We start from the raw sequence: 19,718 nt of genomic DNA, 5'->3' as shown, positions 1-19,718 counted from the left end.
GGCCCATGTCGTCCGTGGCTGGCTCCCACGTGTCTAGGTGTTCTTTGTTCATCCGTGGGTTCAAAACCAAAGGCAGTGGACTCTGTAACTGAGCGCTTGATAAGAAAAAGAGGGAATTTAGAGCTTTGTGTGCTGAACCAGTAGGGCGGGGGCTCTGGGGAGGGGAAAAGGCTGTACCTCCCTGAAGAGCTTATCCAGTGAGGAGAGGAGTTCAAGGGGGAAGGGAAATGAGTGAGGAATACACCCACAGAGCAGCCCACAACCGCCTGTAACTCCAGCTCCAAGGGCTCTGACATCCTCACACCAATTCACATTAAATAATTAAAAAAAGAATACAAAGGCCAGTTTCCTTTCACATGGGCCCACCTGCCATTTTTGCCTTTTTGATTTCCCTACTCTGGGTCTCCAGTACACTTATTATGGAGGATCCTTGTTTCTCACAGTGTCTTTCTTTCACCAGTGTCCTAGAGTGATGGAATCCTACAGCCTCCGTGTCACCAGGGCCAGAGACACTGAAAGCCAGCATTGCTGTCAGCCTCCCTAGCTTGTAAAACCCACAAGGCAGGTCTATCTGGCTCTTGGGGAAACAATCCAGGGGCAAAGATTTCCAGTCTGCAAACTACCCACCGTGAACTCAAATGAAGCCTGCACTGGGCTGGGCTGGGCTGGGCTGCACGTTTTCCAGCATGGAACTTCCTGCTCCCTCCCATGCTGGTCCTGGGGCCAGGGTTCAGGAAGCTGGTGGGCTGCATCCTGGAATGTAACCCAGGTTGAGAATGGAATGAAGCTCAGCAATTTGGGAGTCTCTGGATTAAAACGGAAAATTAGGCTGAACTTCTGATCCTGCTGGGTTGGCCGCCTGCCAGATTTACATCCTGCTGCTGATTAAGCATGCTGTCAGGAGTTCAAGGTTATCCTTCATAATAGACAGAATCTGAGGCTAGTCTGCTCTATGAAACCTGGGGAAAACCCCCAAAAGAAGAAGTCAGGACAGTGTACACCTTTAACCCCTGGACTCAGGAGGCAGAGTTCAAGGGCAGCCTGGTCTACAGAGTGAATTCCAGGAGGGTCAAGGCTACATAGTGAGACTGTCTCAAAAAAAAAAAGGAAAAAAAAAAAAAACAACCAACAAAAAACCAAGATATGATTATTTTACAGAAAGGTTTTGAAATGTTTGGCCTGCTGGGGCTACAGCAGGGTCATGGGCCATAATGGAGGCTGGTTCTTCTTTCTGTCTCTTGTGGCACTCAGGCATTGAGTCCCATTTTGCTAGGGCTCTTCTCCTCATTAGTCCCCCCTTTTTGAGGTCAGCCCTGGTGACCCCAGTGTGAACTTGCTGACATCATTCCCCCTGGATCTCCCAGCCAAGCACCAAAGCCAGAAGCAGGCTTTGAAGAGGAGGCCTGATTACAGACCCGAGGAGTTTTCGCTTTGTTTTGCTGAGCATGCTTGGACCTTTTCTGATTATTATTTAGACACTTCCCCGCCCCTCAAGCTCTCTCCTTATTTGGGCAAAGGGGCAGCTGAGAAGATGTTCTGTTTGTTTTTCTCATAGGAAACAGCGGGGCCTGGGGAAAACAAGGGGTTGCAGGCTGGCTCTCTCCACCGAGCTCAACTCTGAGGACCCCACCCCCAAGAGCCCAGGTGCACAAACAATCACAGAGCCGGAAATGTCAGCCCCTAAAAATTCTTGCAGGAAACCCTATCCTTGCTCTGGAGCGCAGGGTAAGTTGTCCATCCTGCGGGTCAGAGCTCAGGAGTGTCCATCCCGCCCCATTCACAGAGAGGAGCTGAGCCCCAGTTAGTGGAGAACACAATCTTTTTTTTTTTTTTCTGGGTGTGTGCTCTGCCACCGAGCTACCCTCCCAGCCCTCCCCACCCCCCACCCCCCAACATTTTGACATGGAAAATGTCAAGCCTGCAGGAATGCCGCAGGAACGGCTGTGTGTGAACTTGTATCCATTTACAACTGTTGATACACTGGCACGCTTCCTTTATGCTCTCTCCCATCTGGTCTGACTCTTCACCCTTGTTCCTCAGCATGTGTTGCCTTTCACATCACCACATCTAAAAATGGAACTTCCCTAAAAGAACAAAGAGAAATCATTTTTTTTTCCATGCTAGGCGAGCTGGTGCACACCTTTGATCCCGGCCCCTCAGGAGGCAGAAGCGGGTGGATCTCTCTTGAGTTCACTAGCCTGGTTCACATCACAAGTTCTAGGCTATCGGGAGTTACATGGTGAGACCTTCACATTTATTTCTTTATTTGGAGTAGAAAGTGCCACAGCGGTGTTGTAGGAAGCAGGTCTCCCCTTTTACTGTTACAGATTTGAGGACGCATCCTGTGGCCCCAACAAGTTAGATTCAATCACCTGTCATTCATAAGGCATTTAACACTGTCAAATTAATATTGAAAAGCAGAAAATGACATTTATTCGACATGACCGCAGTGGGGAGATGGAAAAAGAGATCCGTGGCCCCAGGTTCTTCTTAGGGGTCCTGGAGTAAGGTTAGGCTTTAGTAGACACCAAAGCTGTGCAGATCTAAGCAGCCTAGGTCAAGGTATGGTCCCACAAAATGACCCATCTTGTCTCTTCTATAAGGTAGGCTAGTAGGTTATGAACGCCTAGAGAGAAGTATCCCCTCTGGTCAGCCCAGGCTAAGGCTTTCTCTTCTCCCAGCACGAGATTCCTGGGGGCATTCCAGTTTCTTGGGGTCCATTGTTCCAATAGTCCTACAGTCAAAGCAAAGGACACAGCCTCAGTTTAGATTATCTGTACTGGTCTGGCGGTGGTGGTGCAAACCTTTGATTCCAGCACTTGCGAGGCAAAGGCAGGTGGATTTCTGAGACCAGCCTGGTCTACACAGCGAGTTTCAGAACAGCCAGGACTACACAGAGAAACCCTGTCTTGAAAACCAAAACAAAATAAATTAACAAATAGAAGAAGAAGACCTGCCTCCCTGGCAGGCCCATGAAGATAGCGGGAGTCAGACTCTGGGTTGCCAGGCTTAGCAGCAAGCACCTTGAACCACTGCTCAAGCCACCTCACTGGCCCAGAAATTTAACTTCTCTACACCATTGCTGTCTGATATGCATTATATGCTAATAATTTCCCTTGTTACAGCGATTACAATAGTGTGCACTAGGCATTGCTCTGTGTGTACGTCTGCGTGTGCATCCGTGTGGCACCGGAGGTAGAACCAGGGCCTGATCTGTCCTCCCAAGCACTGGGACCACAGGCAGGAGGCCCTGTGCCTGTTTAGGTCACTTGATCTCAGAAGAGCGGACTGGAAGTTGGCTTGGTATCTAGGTGCTGCACAGTCTCAGCCTCCGTTTTTGTTGTTTGTCCTTTGTCTTGCTGGACACTGACACTTCCAAAGCAGTGTGGCCTGTTGTTTGGCAGACATGCCCTCAGTCTGAATCTGTTTGCTTTCTGCCTAGTAGAGCCAGGTTAAACTTTGGGGACAGGACACTGCATAGGTGCTTTTGAGTGCTTGCTGCTGTGCGTCCAGAGAGCTCATGCTGTCTGTGTGTCGGGTGATGCTCACAGCCAGGTCAGTGTTAAGCTCTCTACATCTCAGTACAGAATCAGTAATGACTCACAGGCTTGTATTTTATCAAGTGGGCTAAATGTAAAATATCACCGCCTTTGTTTATTTTGTGCTCAAAGTTCCCCAGATCAGGTGATGGGCGCCTCTTCAAGCCGGTCTAGACTGGCTCCTTTGACATGTGTTTACCATTCTTTAGTGGATTTCAAAATTCTAGCTTCCCCTGCCTTGCCCTTCCCAGCCTGGAAATAGCCCCTCTCCAAGGGATCAGGGGCATTTGCCAGGAAGTGGGTTTTGGAATGTAAGCATTTTATCTTTGCTCTTTGCAGGGGTGTGGGTTGGAGGGTAGGGATGGTAAAGCAACTAGGCCAGAAAAAGTAAAAACAAAACAAAACCCACAGCATTTTACTTATTTTATGTGGGGTGTGTGTGTGTGTGTGTGTGTGTGTGTGTGTGTGTGTGTGTAAGCATTTGCATGTGTGTTTACATGTGCAGGCCAGAAGTCAATATCAGTGTCTTCCTTTTTGGAGAGTTTCTCACTGACTCACCTTTCTCCTTGGGGCTCATCTTGACAAGACTAGCTGGTTGGAAAATCCCAGGGATCCTTTTGTTTCCGCCTTCCCAGCCCTGGTATTCTAGGTGTGCCACTGTGCCTGGCTTTTTACATGGGTGCGGGGGATTTGAACTCAGGTCCTCATGCTTACAATGCGAGCACTTTACCAGCTGGCTCATCTTCTTTGTCCTATTTTGCTCCATAGAGTGCTTTCTCCGTTCCAAATCTTCTTCATTCTCTAGTGAGCTCAACATCAGTGCTAGGATTCCACAGGATTTGGCGCACACACACACACACACACACACACACACACACACACACCACACAGCACCAACTTACCAGTAAGCTCCTGGCTTCTATCTCTGGACTCATGTTCTTAGAGTTTTCTCCAAGAAGGGTCTGAGATGGCTGGTTGCGAATTCACCCAGCTCCAGTTCTCACACAAATGATCATATTATCCATTCTACACTTTATTAATTTACTGGTTCCCTACCCATGCGTGCTGATCCCTATGTCATACATATAAAATTGATTTAAGGTGCATTTGGAGATGTTCAAAGATTCCTGACACTGGAAGGAACTGGTTTATATAGGTGAGGACCCCATCATTTTTCTTTTCTTTTTTAAAAGTTTTAACATTTATCTGCTACTCTTTTTTAATAATTTATTTAATTTTATTTTATGTGCATTAGTGTGAAGGTGTCAGACCCCTTGGAATTGTCATTACAGACAGTTGTGAGCTGCCATGTGGGTGCTGGGAATTGAACCCAGGTCCTTTGAAAGAACAGGCAGTGCGCTTTACCACTGAGCCTTCTCTCCAGCCCCTTATCTGCCACTCTTAAAGACTTACTTTTTGACTGGACTCAGATTTAGAAATAGAAGCTCTCAGTGAGGACAGCCTACGTCTCTTGGCGATCTGTTCCTGGCGTTTTCTTTGGCTTCCTTCATTTTCTTGCCCCAAAGTTTAGCACATTCTGCAGCCGCCTCCTTGTTTTCCTTAGCGTGTTGCTTCTTCAGCGCACTACGTCGGCGTTTGTGTTGCAGGATACTTGGAGTGACGAGAGATGCTGAATCTTGGGTACTTTGGTCCTGGGTTTCATACCCTCCTTGTCTACGGGCTTCCTGACAGCATGTGAGCAGGCTTCATCTTCTTTAGAGAGATCAGGAGTTGGCAGATTTTGCTGGTTGCCCTGACAGCAGAAGCACTGTAGTACGTATGTGTCAGTCCAAAAATAACCCCTTCTCTCTCTCTCACAGTAACAAGCTGAGAACGCTCAGATTGGCATCTTTCCACAAGGTATCTGTGAGCACGCTTTGAGATTCCTCTCTCCCGTTGTCCTTGGTCTACAAAGACTGCCCCCTCCTCAACAGCAGGAGTGCTCTGCTGTGGGTCAAGACACTTGCTTCATGGGAGAACCTTGATTGTTGTTCCCACCACTGACCCATAACCCTTCCACTTTTCACCCAGAGCATACCCAGGGCCTCAGCCCCATGACCAGGGCCCTGTGTTTCCCACAGGACCAGTGAAGTTTGCATTTATGATCCACATCCATGAGTTCTGACATCAGCGGCTGGGTAGATGTTCAGCTTCATCTTAAAAGAGCCATCAGCTGAGGAGGTGCCAAGGAAAAGAGCAGGGTTTCTTCAGTTCCCCAGGCCCCTTCAGTTCTGCTGAGGAGACCCAGGATTCCTTACTTGGCCTAGGCAAGCACCTACCACTGAGCTGCATTCCAGCCTCCATCATCATTGTCTGTCGCCTCTCAGGAAGAGATTCCTCCCCTTCTCACCCTCCCTGGGCCTCTGTTTTGCAAGGTATGAATAGGAAGAGCCATCATCCAGGACTTCATTTTTCCGTAACTGTTCATTTTACCAGTATCTGGCGCGTAGTATGGGCTCATGCTTGTGGGAATTAGCATCTCTACTTTACCGTATAGAAACTAAGGTATTAAAAGTTGGGTTGGCGCAGACAGCACTGTGAAAGCGTCAGCTCAGCTTCAGCATGCAGTAGGAGCTTTGCAGAAGGCTGGAAGGACCCAGAGCTGTGGTTGCTGGTCCCTAGCGCAGGTGTGGGAGGAGCCCAGGGCGGGGCTGTATACAAATATAACACGGAGAGGCTTCGGATTGGTCCACTAGAGAGGAGAGGGGCGTTCCCGTTGCTGCTGGCCGGGGCTGCAAGGGACAGCCAGGTGCAGGCTGGAGCGTGTGGCGTGTGGCGGAGGCTCATCTTGGGCGATGCTCCTGCTCTGGGCCCTGCTGGCCCTCAGATGCCTGCGGTGTGGCTGGAGTAAGCCGGGGTGGGGGTGGGGGTGAAGTCACGGGGTCGCGTCCAGGGAGGCTAGAGAGGAGCTGAGACACGGAGTGGCACTGGGAACAGGAATAGGCGACCGTACTAGGGACACAGATGTTAACAGCTTGTAGTCATAGAAAAAGCCAACCTTTATGTGTTTTTGCTAAAGGGAATCTCAGCGCCCACCCATGGGCTGGCCCCAATCCCACCACACAGGGGCTGCAGAGAGCAGACCCAGCCCTGTGGTGAGCCTTGGACGCGGAGGGACAAGTCCCGGGAGTGGGAGGGATGGCCTACATCCTGGGATTGGTTTGTTCAACCGTGAGGCTGAGGTAGGTGTGGAGTGAAGGGGAGGCCTGCAGGGGTTGAAGCTGAGAGTAGACAAGGAAACGCCTTGAACTTCTTTCTGGACCTCGCTGTCTTTCCTGGAAGACTAGACTTCCTGGGAAGCCAGTGGGAAGCTCCGAAGGGTCCTAGAGGAAGGAAAACAGATGAGATTTGCATGTTAGGGTAGAGGGCTCAAGTGAAGAGAGTGGGCTGACAGGGGAAGGGCCTGTGGGGCAGAGAGACCTTGCAGAGACAGATAGAGGGCAGCAGCTGCCTGACCGGGGTGGGGTACAAATGTGCCTGGCCGGAATGGCCAGCAAGGTGGGTACAGGGGCACCGATTATCTCTGAGAGACGTTCATGAGATGGCCGATTGGGATGGCGTACCTCAGTGCTCCACACGCAGCAACTGCGCAGTTACGCCTGAGCCCAGGGAGGTGCCCAGAGGTCAGCCCCTACCCTTGTTACCTTCACCAGCTGTGAACCTCCAGCCCCAACTGGCCAGTGTGACCTTTGCCACCAACAACCCCACCCTCACCACTGTGGCCTTGGAGAAGCCTCTCTGCATGTTTGATAGCTCAGAGCCACTCAACGGCACCTACGAGGTTTATCTCTATGTCATGGTCGACTCCGGTAAGGAGCCCGCTTCCCTCCAAAAGGGTCCTTGACAGTCCCCAGTGTGTGTGTGTGTGTGTGTGTGTGTGTGTGTGTGTGTGTGTGTGATGGGCTGTTGCATGCCTGAGAACGTCTAGGACCCCCTTGCTCATCCCTGCTCTCGAACGCCCTGACACCACCCTGGCTATGACCTCAGACTTGCCCTTGCCCTGGCATCCAGGTTGGAAGGGGGAGACACACCAATTTCTGAGCATCCGCCTGGCACCTGCTACTTTGTCCACTTTACAGCCAATGTCTGCAAGCAGTGTTCAGGGTGTTCTGGTAGAGTAGGGGTTCCGACAAGGGTGGCGGTCCCTCTCTGGGGCTTTCACAGCTACATTCTGATCTCCTTGGCCTTTAAGCCTAGGTCCTTTCAGGGTTCTCCCTAGGATTGCTCCCCCAGACCTAGCCCACAGCCCTTCAGTGCAGGCTTCTGGGTTTAGGGACCTAGTACCAAGTAACAGCCTCCTGAGGTTTCCAGCATTCCGTCCTTTACTGCTGCCTACATGTGCTCAATCTATGGACACCCTGTGGGCATCTCTGGGCCAGAGATGTCAAATGGTTAGTCCAGGCTCCTACAGGTAGAAAAGAAGAAACCCACCATGGGCCCAGCCCCATCCACCTCAGCATTACCCTACCCTTCCCATTTCGTAAGGGAAAGAATCCAGCTACAGGTGGCATAGGTCTGTTGAGATGGGGGTTACAGAAACCCTGCAAGACAGAGTGAGTGAGAGATGAGCCCAGCGCCTCTCACTGAGGTCCTCCTGGGCCAGCCGGCCCCTTACCACCGAGCTCACATGTGCCAACCATCTTACTGTCCAGTACCAACTTGGGTAGATTTGAGCTCAGGGGTATTTGGTGGGTGACTGAGTGGTGGCCACTGAGGTCGTAACTCCCCACATCCTCTCTGCAGCCACCTCCAGGAACGTGTCTGTCCAAGACAGCGCTGGGACCCCACTGAGCACCACCTTCCGGCAAACCCAGGGTGGTAGGTCAGGCCCCTATAAGGCTGCGGCCTTTGACCTGACCCCCTGTGGTGACTTGCCCAGCCTAGATGCTGTTGGAGATATAACCCAGGCCTCAGAGATCCTGAACGCATACCTGGTCAGGGTGGGCAACAATGGGACCTGTCTTTGGGACCCCAACTTCCAGGGCCTCTGCAACCCACCCCTGACGGCAGCCACTGAGTACAGGTGGGTGTAAGCAGTCTTGGGAGGACAGAAGACCCGAAGAGGGGACAAAATGGGGGAGCCCACGCTTCTCAGAGCTTTGGCTCAGGGACCAGGTATCAGGCGGGGTGCACTTCCTGGTTTGCAGCAGGTCCCTGAAGGCCCAACAGGGCTCTGCCTGGCACCTTGCTCTACAAACACAGTTTGAAATCCATCCTTTCTTCCCTTCTCTCTTTTTCTGAGCATGTGCCCTTCCACTGAACTGCAGTCCCAGATCCCTAAGCGGGGGTCTTAATTTTAAGGGTCACTAAAGTACAGGATGTGAATGAGTTGATCCTCAGACTATCCATTGTCCATTGTCTAAACTGAGGATTTAAGTGAGCTGTAGGTCTTTTTGTCTCTTTCAGTCTTCCCTTTTGATGAGCAGCCCTTGTCTGGGGATTCTTGCACCTAAAACATATCCCCAATCCAAGGAAACTGGGGCTGGTGATGGATGCTATCAGGCTGGTATTCTAATTCTCTTTGTGACCCCAAGAACCAGAGCCACCAGGAGGGTGTGAGGATAGACACCCAGCAGGGATGCTACAGGTGCATAAAAATAAAAATGGGGATGTTCCCCCATCAGAGAAATGCTGAGCAGCAGCCCCAACTGTGAAGGCTTCCCAAAGCAGCTGCAGCCAAGCTGGAGAAAGACCCAGGGTATATGTGGCCAGGTCCAGCACTTTTCTGTTGTCCTGACCTCACCCAGTGGCCGTCTCCCGGAAGTCTTCCTGTGTGCCCTCCGTGGTCTTCCTCCCTCCTGTTTCCTGTGGCTGGACATACAGGTTAGATGAAGTCACTCTTTTCTCCGTCTTCTTCCAGGTTCAAATATGTCCTGGTCAACATGTCCACTGGCCTGGTGCAGGACCAGACACTATGGTCAGATCCCATCCGTACCAACCGGCGTAAGTGCACTCTGGGAGGTGGTGGCAGTTGGTGGATTTGGTCCTCGGACCGTCCGGTCCATTGTCCAAACTGGAATTTAAGTGAACTGTAGATCTTATTGTCACTTCTGGAATACTCCTTAAGAAACCCCACAACTGAAAGGTCAGGGGTTGAGCAAGAGGAGAGTTGGTTGTCCTTGGGACAGATCTCCCCCACACACTAAGCAACTAAGCACTGTTTACTACAGTACCTCTCGAGATAGTTTAATCTGAACCATTCCTTCTCTCTTCCATGCTGGAGATGGAGCCAGGGTGGGCATACCAAAGCCAAGGGCACCTGTCTAGACACAAGTGGCCCTGGATCCTCACAACACAGGCCACCATGGCCACACAGGAGGGCCTGAGGACTAAGTGGAGGGACTCAGGAAGAAACTTCTCTTTCCTTACTCAGAGTCCATTGTACCCCTGAGGCAGGCGGCAGGGCCTAGGAGGCTGCCCAGCACCCGAGGTCCTGCTTGCACCCCGTCTGGTTCCACCAGGGTTTTCAGTAGGGAACGCAGGGTCATACAGACTTAAGTCCAGGCAGGGAACACCCCTGCTTTGCAAAGACACACCAGGGGATCATGACTGTTTGGGGTCCCGGCACAGAAACTTTCTGCCTTCCCCTTCAGCCCCGAGAGGACTGTCTGGACCACACGGGGCAGGCAGGGACTCCAGAAAGTTGCCTGTGCTCACACACTAGTGAGGGACGTGGGGGATTGCGAGGTGTCTTGGTAGGTGGATGAGTGTGTGCATGTAGATGGCCGTGGGTCTGACTCGGTTGCTTGTGAATCCGGGTATGTGGCATGCGTCTGTGGTTTGTGTGTGGTGAGCGGGGCATGTGGTGTGTGGCCCACATCTGTGAGTGTGAAATGAATGGGGGGGTATTTGCTCTATGTTGCTGGATGACCCCACCCGTGCTCCCTCCCTGCCACACTTCCTGTCACATTCCAGTTTATTTTGATATCACTAAAACAGCCTTGAGATTCTTGGAGCTGAGTTCTGGCTCTCAGCCTGGCCTCTGTCCCTCACACAGCAGACACCTCCGCCTCCTTGCCTGGCTAGCCTGGTGGAGTCCCTCTAGGAACCTTAGTGGCAGCAGTAGGCCCGGTGCTCCTGGAGCCTGTCTTAAGGGTCAGCCTTTGGGGACCCTTAAGTGTGCGCCCAGGACTATCTAGACCTGAGGTACCAGAGCAAAGTGTGAACTCAGTCGGGTCTCCAGGGGTCTGTGTAGACACTGCCACAAATCACTTGCTCACTGTAGGACCTGTCAGTTTTTTACTAGGGTGACAATAGCCAGAAAGATAGCCACATCCCCTCTGAGCCCTTTGCTCAGCTTTATTTTGTTTAGCATATGTATGCCGTCTGTGTCACCAGAAGTCTTGAATGAGTATATAACTAACCTTATGCGAAAAGAGTAAGAAACCAGAAACACGCAGACTTCAGAAAGGGATGAGAAGCAGACAGGCCCCAAGTACCTAGGTGACCCTGGATCCCAGGCAGCCAGGGCAGGGGGACACTTTGCCTGTCCCTGGGGCATTTTTCTGGTGAGTAATGGGATGTGGTCCTCTGCAGCCATCCCCTACTCGGCCATCGACACATGGCCGGGCCGGCGGAGCGGAGGTATGATTGTCATCACTTCCATTCTGGGCTCCCTACCCTTCTTCCTGCTTGTGGGTTTCGCCGGAGCCATCATCCTCAGCTTTGTGTGAGTACTGCCAGCTGGGAGGGCTGGATGACACCCTCCCCAGGAAAGACTCAGGCTCTGGGTTTAATCCCCAAACCCCACCGCTTTCGCTGTGATGCCTTAGCAAGGTGTCCAGGTTCTCAGCTTCTCCATCTGGCAAAAGGAAGCAATAGTAATCCACTACAGAGTGATAAAGGTCACCTGGAATTTGCTCTGTGAAGCTCTTTAACTCACCCATTGGCCGTTCAGGTTGGGAAACTGAGATCTGGTAATGGGGAGGATGTTTCAAGATCAAAGCCTGGGCCTAGAATCCGGGTCTCTGACTGCAGTAGTCTCGGAGCAGGGCATGAATCAACACTCTCTCTTCCCACCAACACTCAACGAGCCTAGAGTCTGCTCGATGGGGAATCCAGAAGCAACAGGAAAGGGCTTGGAGCAGCAGCAGGCTGGCTTCCTGGAGGAGGGTTCAGCAAGAGCAAGCTCATGGCACAGCAGTGGATCCCAGCCCCAGCCCCATGCAGAGTGCTAGTCATCCCAGCTGTATCGAGCTGAGCTGAGGGAACTCAGAAGGGCTCTGGAGACTGACAAGGATCCTAGGGAGGTGGGGAAGCCGGGAGGAAAGCTTGTCCGTGTAGGTGAGATTAACTGGGTACCCAGAAACTAGCCAGCCTGGAGTGGGCTGGAGGAAGGGCACTGAAGTCCAGCTGTCCCCTGACATTGAAGTTAACAAAGTGGCTGTGGTAAATGGCAGCAGTCAACAAGAGTTGCTGTCTGGATGGCAGCTGGACCGTGACTATGTCTTCCCCTCCCTTTCCATTTCATCCCGTGTGTCTCTCTGTCCATGATCCTCTTTCAGGATCTGAGTATCTGTCCCTTCTTCCAGGAAGCCTTCTACCTAGACTTCTCCACTCTGTGTGATCACTGTTGACTATGATTTGTCTCCTGATGATCAGGGCACTTTGAGGACCTGGCACAATGGCCCCCAATTCTCCAGCTCACAGACGTGAAACCACGTACATGAGTTCAAGAAGGATAACCCTTCCCTTATTCCCGAGGCCTAGCGTACAACCAGGGCTCCAAAAACACTGGCTTGTTGAGGTCACGTCCTCGAAGGCAGTGTAATGTTTGAGTGACTGGAGGTTTGCTCTGCTCCCCTAATCCTGGCTCTCTCTTGGTCAGGGACATGGGCAGCTCAGATGGGGAGACAACACACGACTCACAGATCACCCAGGAGGCTCCCAAGACCCTGGGGGCCTCTGAGCCTTCCTACTCATCTGTGAACCGGGGTCCACCCCTGGACAGAGCTGAGGTGTTCTCCAGCAAGCTGCAAGACTGAAACAAGCCAAACCCCAGCCTGAAGACCATGGCCTTCTCTTGGCCTGGCCCTGAGGTTGGCAATGATGGCGTTTATGCTCTGACTAGACCAGAGGTGAAACAAAGCATGTTGGTCCTGCTTCACGAAAATGCTAAATAAAACCTTAAGTGACATTGTCTAGAGTGAAAGCACAAACAGGGCAAGGATGTGTGAGTAATCAAGGGGTTGGACACTGGGCCTTAGGGGGTGGGGATCCTGCTTTAAAAACTGTGGTGGTGAGAGCTGCCTGAGGACATGTGAGTTACTCATCCCTGAGCCCAGGTCTCAGTCTCCCCATCTGTTAGATGGGCTGCTAGATCTGGGCTGTTACAGCGCTAGCCTGACCTAGCTTCCTAAAGCCACTTTCCCTGAGGGCCTCTTCATGGCTCTGTTCTGTGCTTTCTGGAAAATGATGATGGAGAATGACTTCTGCTTTGGGTTTAGAATGAGTGAGTTTATTAAGCAGATAGCAAGCCCAAGTAAAAGACTGAATAGCAAGAGGGAGGTATGTAGGTAGGGATACTAGATAGATGGATGGATGGATGGATAGATAGATAGATAGATAGATAGATAGATAGATAGATAGATGAATAGAGAGATGATGAATGGAGAGATAGGTGATATGTGGGTAGACAGATGATAGATGACAAACAGATAGATGATATATGGGTAAATAGATAAGTTGATGGATAGATAGATAGATAGATAGATAGATAGATAGATAGATGGTAGGTGAATAGAGAGGTTGATGACAGATAGGCAGAAAGTAAAACATCATCAAACCAGGCACTCAAACTACCTAGCAGAAAATGACTAGGGAAGCCCCTTAAGCAGCAAGCTTGAGTTTCCCATGGAGAGCCCAGGACCCATTCAGGTGAGGCTTCCAAGTGAAAGAACAAATGCCAAGAATACAGAGAGAAATGATGTCACCAAATTGGGCCTGGACCACATCCAGCAGAGACTGACTGGAGAAGTTGAGGCAGTCAGCTAGAGTTCCCCTCTGGCCCCTCTCTCCATGGCTGGGCTTCCAGCCTGCCCTTCCCACTGCAGGCATTTTCATACCTTGGGATAAATACTAGTAACCCCTGTCAGATGGTTTATGTCCTAGTTCTTCCATTCTTCCTGTCACAGAAGGGCAGCCCATCCCCAGACAAGGGGCCTTGGAGGACTCCCTAGACAATCTAATCTGAAATGGGACGGGGATGACCGGCAACTTCCAGAGCCAGCTTCCTAGTGAGTTCAAATAGCACATGACAATTGAACAAAGACATGGGTATTATGGGTCCCCGGACCAGGAAGATGAGGAGCCAGTGAACTAGACTGTCACAGAGTGAGCCTAAGAGGCTGCAGGACATGCAGGAAGCTTTGAGGCTAGCAAGTCTGCCTGTGCTCGAGTGTTCGTGTAAAGAAACTGTCCCTGTCCGGGGTCTGGGTTCAAAAGCCCCATTTCTCATCTCTGAGCCACATTATCAAGGTGCTTCCCCTTTGGGGGTGTGCAAAACGAGTCCCAGCCCACCCCTCATCCCTGAAAGAGGAGCTCTGGGGCTGTTTACAGTAGGAAAGTTACAGCTGAAGGAAGGCCACATGCACACACACGCTCACACACACACAACTGGTATTCCCAGTGACTAGACCCTTCCTCTCAGGGCACTACAGAAACATACCCTGAGCCTCTCTCTGAGCCTCTCACCCCGGACTCAGCTGTTGAGTCTCGGCTGTCAGCGGTTGAGTGGTTTTAGGGTGGGGACTTTGGAGGGTGACTGGTGTTGACGGTGGTGCATGCTTGTAATCGCACTCGGGAAGAAGGGACGGGAAGATCAGGAGTTTAAGACTGCCTTGGGCAACATAGTGAGTCTGAAGACAAGCTGGGCTACTAGAAACACCTGTTGAGAAAGAGGGCTGTAAGGGCGGGCTGTGGACGATGTAAGAGCCAGGCCTGAGAGCTCCTTCCACGAAAGGATCTGAGGACTGAACCTCACAGCCTCCTGGCCATGTGGGCACCCAGATCTCTGTGAGTTTGAGGCCAGCCTGGTCTACAAAGCAAGTCCAGGACAGCCAGAGTCAAGTAGGTTTCTGTCACTCATCAGTCACCCTGTGTGTGGTAGCTCATTACAGCAGTCCTTCACAGGCTTGTGGTGGTCCACTGATGGATATGGACCAAGAATAAGCCCCTGGAGGGCAGGAAGGCATCAGATTCGTTTCTGTGCCTCCCACATCCCCTGAACTGTGCAGGGGGAGGAAGGAGTCTGGCAACAGCAGCGCCTGGTTCACTATTCACTGGAATAGTGAACTATTCACTATTCACCTGCTATGCGCAGGAATGAGGCAGAGACAATGCTTTCCAGTGTTTGGCACCCTTAAGGTTAGCAAGAGGGTGTGGCCTAATGGCTGAGAGAGTTGAGATGAATGAGGTCAGCGTGCCAGAGGCCTTGAGGCCTTCCACTGTGCAGAGGTGGCTTTTATTCTGATAGCAGAATATGGAACACTTCCAGGCAGAAAATAACGCTTGACAAAACCCGCTTGGCTACCCTGTGGAGGATGGTGTAGCATGGAGCTTTCTGTTGCAAATGAGAGAATACCTGAGGGAGTCCACTGAAGAGAGGAAATTTCTAGTTTGGCTATGGTTTCAGAAGTCTTGGCCCGTGGTTACCTGGCTTCGATGTTTTGGAGCCTGTGATGGGGTAGAATGTCACAACCAAGTGAGCATGGGTGGAGTGAGCATGCTACCTCATGGTGATGAAGACGGATCGAGTACGAGAGAGAGAGAGAGAGAGAGAGAGAGAGAGAGAGAAAGGCGGAGAGAGGGCGATACCAGGGACAAGATGTGGTCCCAAAAAAGCACACCCCAAAGATTTACTCCTGGCAGCTACATCTCACTTCCAATATTGAGTCCCAGTAGCACATTATGGACACATCCATGGATCATTCCACCCATAAGGCCAGAGCCTCATGAGCCAATCATTTCCCAAAGAGCTGCCTCTGTGTGAGGCTCAAGAGTTAGCAGTAAGCCTTTGGGGTGACGTTTCTAGATTTGAACCGTAGTAGAAGCTTTGGGACAGGGAGACCCTGCATGGAATGGGGCGGATGTGAGGAGCCAGGTGGGAGTGTAATTCCGATGGGGGCTAGCTAAAGAACATGCTGAGGGACTGGCCGTGAGGTGGCAGGAAGAGGGGAGGAACTCGTGGGCTCAGGGCCAGGGCCACGGGGGATGTGATAAGGCCACCTCAAGTTGGGTTGGGAGAACCAGGAAAGTTCGAGGTGCGTTGCTTAGGCTGTACCGAATGGTCTCCCAGGCTGGGCTTGAACTCTTGGACTCAAGTGACCCTCTGATCTCTGCCGTCTGAGCACCTGATGAGAAGCACTGTGCCCCAGCTCCTGTTATGTGCAGAGGCTGTTTATTTCTGTTTTATGTATGGGTACTCTGCATGTATACATGCCAGAAGAGGACTCAGATCCTATTACAGATGATGGTTGGGAGCCACCATGTGGTTGCTGGGAATGGAACTCAGGACCGCTGCTCTTAACCTCCAAGCTATCTCTCCAGCCCCCTAACCACGGTTCTTATAGTGTATGCATGTATGAGCAGGTACACTTGCCTGTGAATGGAGGCCAGAGGTCAATGTCACGTGTCTTTATCACTCTGCGTCTTATATGTAAAACATGTTCTTTTACACTGATTTATTTTGTGGCGGGGGATGCCGGGTGTGTGGAGGTCAGAGCAACTGTCAGGAGTCAGTTCTCTCCTACCATCATGTGGGTTTCAGGTATGATTTTAGGCTGTCAGAGTTGGCAGCTAGTATCCCTACCTGATGATGTATGTTGCCCTCTCTCCATTTTATTACTATAGTTGCTGGAGTCTTTCTTTCTTTTTTTACTTCTCATTTAGTTATTTTGAAACAGGGTTTCTCTGTGTAGCCTTGGCTGCCCTGGAAATCAATCTGTAGACTAGGCTAGCCTTGAACTTACAGAGATTCACCTACCTCTACCTCCTGAATGCTGAGATTAAAGGTATACTACCACACATGGCTTTTTTTCCTTATTTTTTAAAACATACATTTATTTATTTATTTAATGTATATTAGTGCTCTAACTGCATGTAAACCTGCATGCCAGAAGAGGGCATCAGATCCTAGTATAGATGGTTGTGAGCCACTGTGTGGTTTCTGGGAGTTGAACTCAGAACCTTTGGAAGAGAGACAGTGTTCTTAACCACTGAGCCATCTCTCCAGCCCTCCTTCTTTCTTTTGAGGCAGGGTCTCACTGTGTAGCCCTGGCTGGCCTGAAATTCACTGTATAGATCAGGCTGGCCTTGAACTCACAGAGATCCACCTGCCTCTGCCTCCGGAGTGCTGGGATCAATGGTGCTTAGCACCACATCTGGCCTCTACCTTACTGTTTGAGACGGGGTCTGTCACTGATCTTGGAGCCCACTGTTTCGGCTAGCCTGGATGGCCCTGGAAGCCCTGGGGTCCTTCTGTCTCTGTCTTCTACCCCAGTCTGAAATTACAGGTGTGCATAGCCACACCAAAGTGAGTGTGGGGATTTTGCAAGTGAGTTGGAGATTGGAACTCAGGTGTTCAAGCTTGCCCAGTAAGCACTTCCATCACCAAACCATCTCTCCAGCTCTCTCTGAATCCTTTTGATCCACATTTGGCTGATTCAAGGTCGCAGGATCAGATAGGAAATGCCAGCAGTATGCCAGCAGTCATCAGCCTGGCCACTGAAGCACCGAGGGGCTACATAAGAGTCTTCCACTATTTTATTTTCCTTCACTTATTTTTCCTATGCTAGAGAAGCCAGCCACTCCAGAGCCTCATTACAGCCCCTCCACCATCACTCCTCCCTTCCACCAGAAAAGAGACTCTGTCCTCTCAACAGGAAATACGCCTTTGCATGTTATAGTCCTCCAGGGCACTTTCTTCTTCTGGTGACCTGCCACCCTGGCAGACTGCCAAATGAGCTCCGTGGACTGGGAATCCCCATCATTCACTCTTGGCAGAGCGTTGCCACTGTCCCAGGAATGGAGCCGGTGGAGGTCTGGGGCCTGCTCCACGAAAGCCCTAGAACCTCATCTTCATTGAAGCCATGGTGCCAGCCTCTCACATGTCAGGTTCTGATGTGACCTCAGGTGTGGAACTCTCTGCCACATCTGGCATGCTCACTTCACGGCAGGTGTCTCACTTGGCAAGGGTTAGCCACTTGCTCTTAAGAATGCAGGGGTTCGAGGAGCTGACAACAGTTTTCATCTTTCTCTTGTCAACTTCAATTAACTCTTTTGTCTACACACACCCACTTGATGGAATCATTTCCTTGTCTTGACGATCGAAAGTGCACAACAAAATGTACTAAAGGCTTTCTGATGCTCAGAGCAAAGATGGAACTGGCTGACACTTCTCAGGTCAAGCCTGAAGACACAGTGAAGGTGACCCTGATGATGAGTGAGGATCCAGGAGAAAAGATTGGAAAGTGGGCCCTAACCTAGGCCCACTGAAGGCCCAGCTGTTCTCAACCTGTAGGTTGAGACTTTTTTGGGTTTAAACTACCCTTTCACAGGGGTCGTATATCAGATATCTTGCACATCAGATATTTACAATATGATTTATAACAGTAGCAAAATGACAGCTATGAAGTAGCAACAAAAATAATTTTATGGGGGCTGGAGAGATGACTCAGAGGTTAAGAGCACTGGTTATTCTTCCAAAGGTCCTGAGTTCAATTCCCAGAAACCACATGGTGGCTCATAACCATCTATCATGAGATCTGCTGCCCTCTTCTGGGGTGCAGGCACACATGCAAGCAGAATACTGAATAAATAATAAATAAATTTTTAAAAGCTAATTTTATGTTTGGGAGCCACCACAACATGAGGAACTGTATTAAAGGGTCGCAGCATTAGGAAGGTTAAGATATGCTGTTCTAAGCCACCAAGGTCCCTCTCTCCACCACCTCTGAAAACAGACTAACCCATGTCCATGGGTCTGTCGTGTGTATGTGTGTGTGTGTGTGTGTGTGTGTGTGTGTGTAGTCCCGTGCGCTCCCATCTCACCTATATTCGTATGTCCCTCTACTACCGAAATCAAGATGCTAAACTGCTCCTCACCAAGTGGCCTGTATTGGTTGCTTTTTTTGTCATTGTCCCCCAAACACCCGACAAATACAGCTTGAAGTGGGGAAGATGTATTCGGTGTCACAGTTTCGGAGATTTCAGTCCACTGTCTCCGGCTCTGTTGATTCCGGTCACGTGGTGAGGTGGAATATCATGTACATGGAAGCAAGTGGAAGAGGATACTGGGTGGATTCATCTCACGGTGCACAGGAAGCAGAGAGGACGGATTCAGGGAAAGCAATAGCCCCAATGACCTACTTCCTCCGTGGAGCCCGAGCCCCGCCCTTCCCCACCTCCAAGTACAGCAATCATCTTAGGAATCCAGCAAGGGAGTCAACCCCATTGATTCTGTTGCAGCCCTCATAATCACGTCAATTCTGGAAACACGTCAGAGACGTACCCAGGGGTGTGCTTTAACTATTCTAGATATCTCTCGGTCACGTTTATTTCTCAGTCCAGCTAAGTTGGCAAACAATTCACCATCACAGGCTGGAGAGGTGGCTTAGTGTTTATGAGCACTGCCTTCTCTTCTGGAGGACCCGGGTTGGATTCCGGGCACACACATGGGGACTCCCAGTTGTCTGAAACTCTCAGGGGATCCGATGCCCTCTTCTGTCCTCTGAAGGCACTAGGCATGTACATGGTACACATATGCACGTGAGGGAAAATACTCACACACGTGAAACAGTAAATAAATCTAAAGGTCTAAAGTTACCTCAGCGGAATCGGAATCACAAAGGGTACAGCTGTCTACACAGCACAATTCCATGTGCCCGGCCCCATCATTGCCTACAAAACCTTTTGCTCACTGGGAAATGTTCATAGAGTAAACGGTTTGTTTGTTTATCTATTCACCAGGGAAGGACATTTGGGCTATTTCTGGTTTGGGCTGTTTTGATTTTAGCTGCTAGGCATACGTGTAGACAGGTCTCTCTGCACATGAGACGTTTCACTTCTCTGGGATAAATATACCCAAGAGCACAACATCCGGTTTGTAGGGTAATGCATGCTTAATTTATTCTTTTAAAATTTCAGCCTTTTATTTTTGTTTTATGTGTTCGGGTGTTTTGC

At 50.6% G+C, this 19,718-nt stretch overlaps 1 protein-coding gene across 1 annotated transcript; it reads left to right on the top strand.

The window, feature by feature from the left end:
- Window positions 1-6,273: 6,273 nt before the first annotated feature.
- On the top strand, window positions 6,274-12,665 carry Upk3a (uroplakin 3A). The gene is made up of 6 exons (XM_055627181.1): window positions 6,274-6,386; window positions 7,193-7,348; window positions 8,283-8,562; window positions 9,400-9,482; window positions 11,076-11,208; window positions 12,367-12,665. Exons 1-6 carry the CDS (start codon window positions 6,335-6,337, stop codon window positions 12,521-12,523), a joined length of 861 nt encoding a protein of 286 aa, XP_055483156.1. The 5' UTR covers window positions 6,274-6,334; the 3' UTR covers window positions 12,524-12,665.
- Window positions 12,666-19,718: the final 7,053 nt, after the last annotated feature.

This window comes from Psammomys obesus, unplaced genomic scaffold, assembly GCF_907164565.1.
Source record: "Psammomys obesus unplaced genomic scaffold, mPsaObe1.curated_primary_1811, whole genome shotgun sequence".
NCBI lineage: Eukaryota > Metazoa > Chordata > Mammalia > Rodentia > Muridae > Psammomys > Psammomys obesus.
The sequence above is the reverse complement of the archived record's forward strand: the minus strand, read 5'-3'. Positions and strand labels throughout refer to the sequence as shown.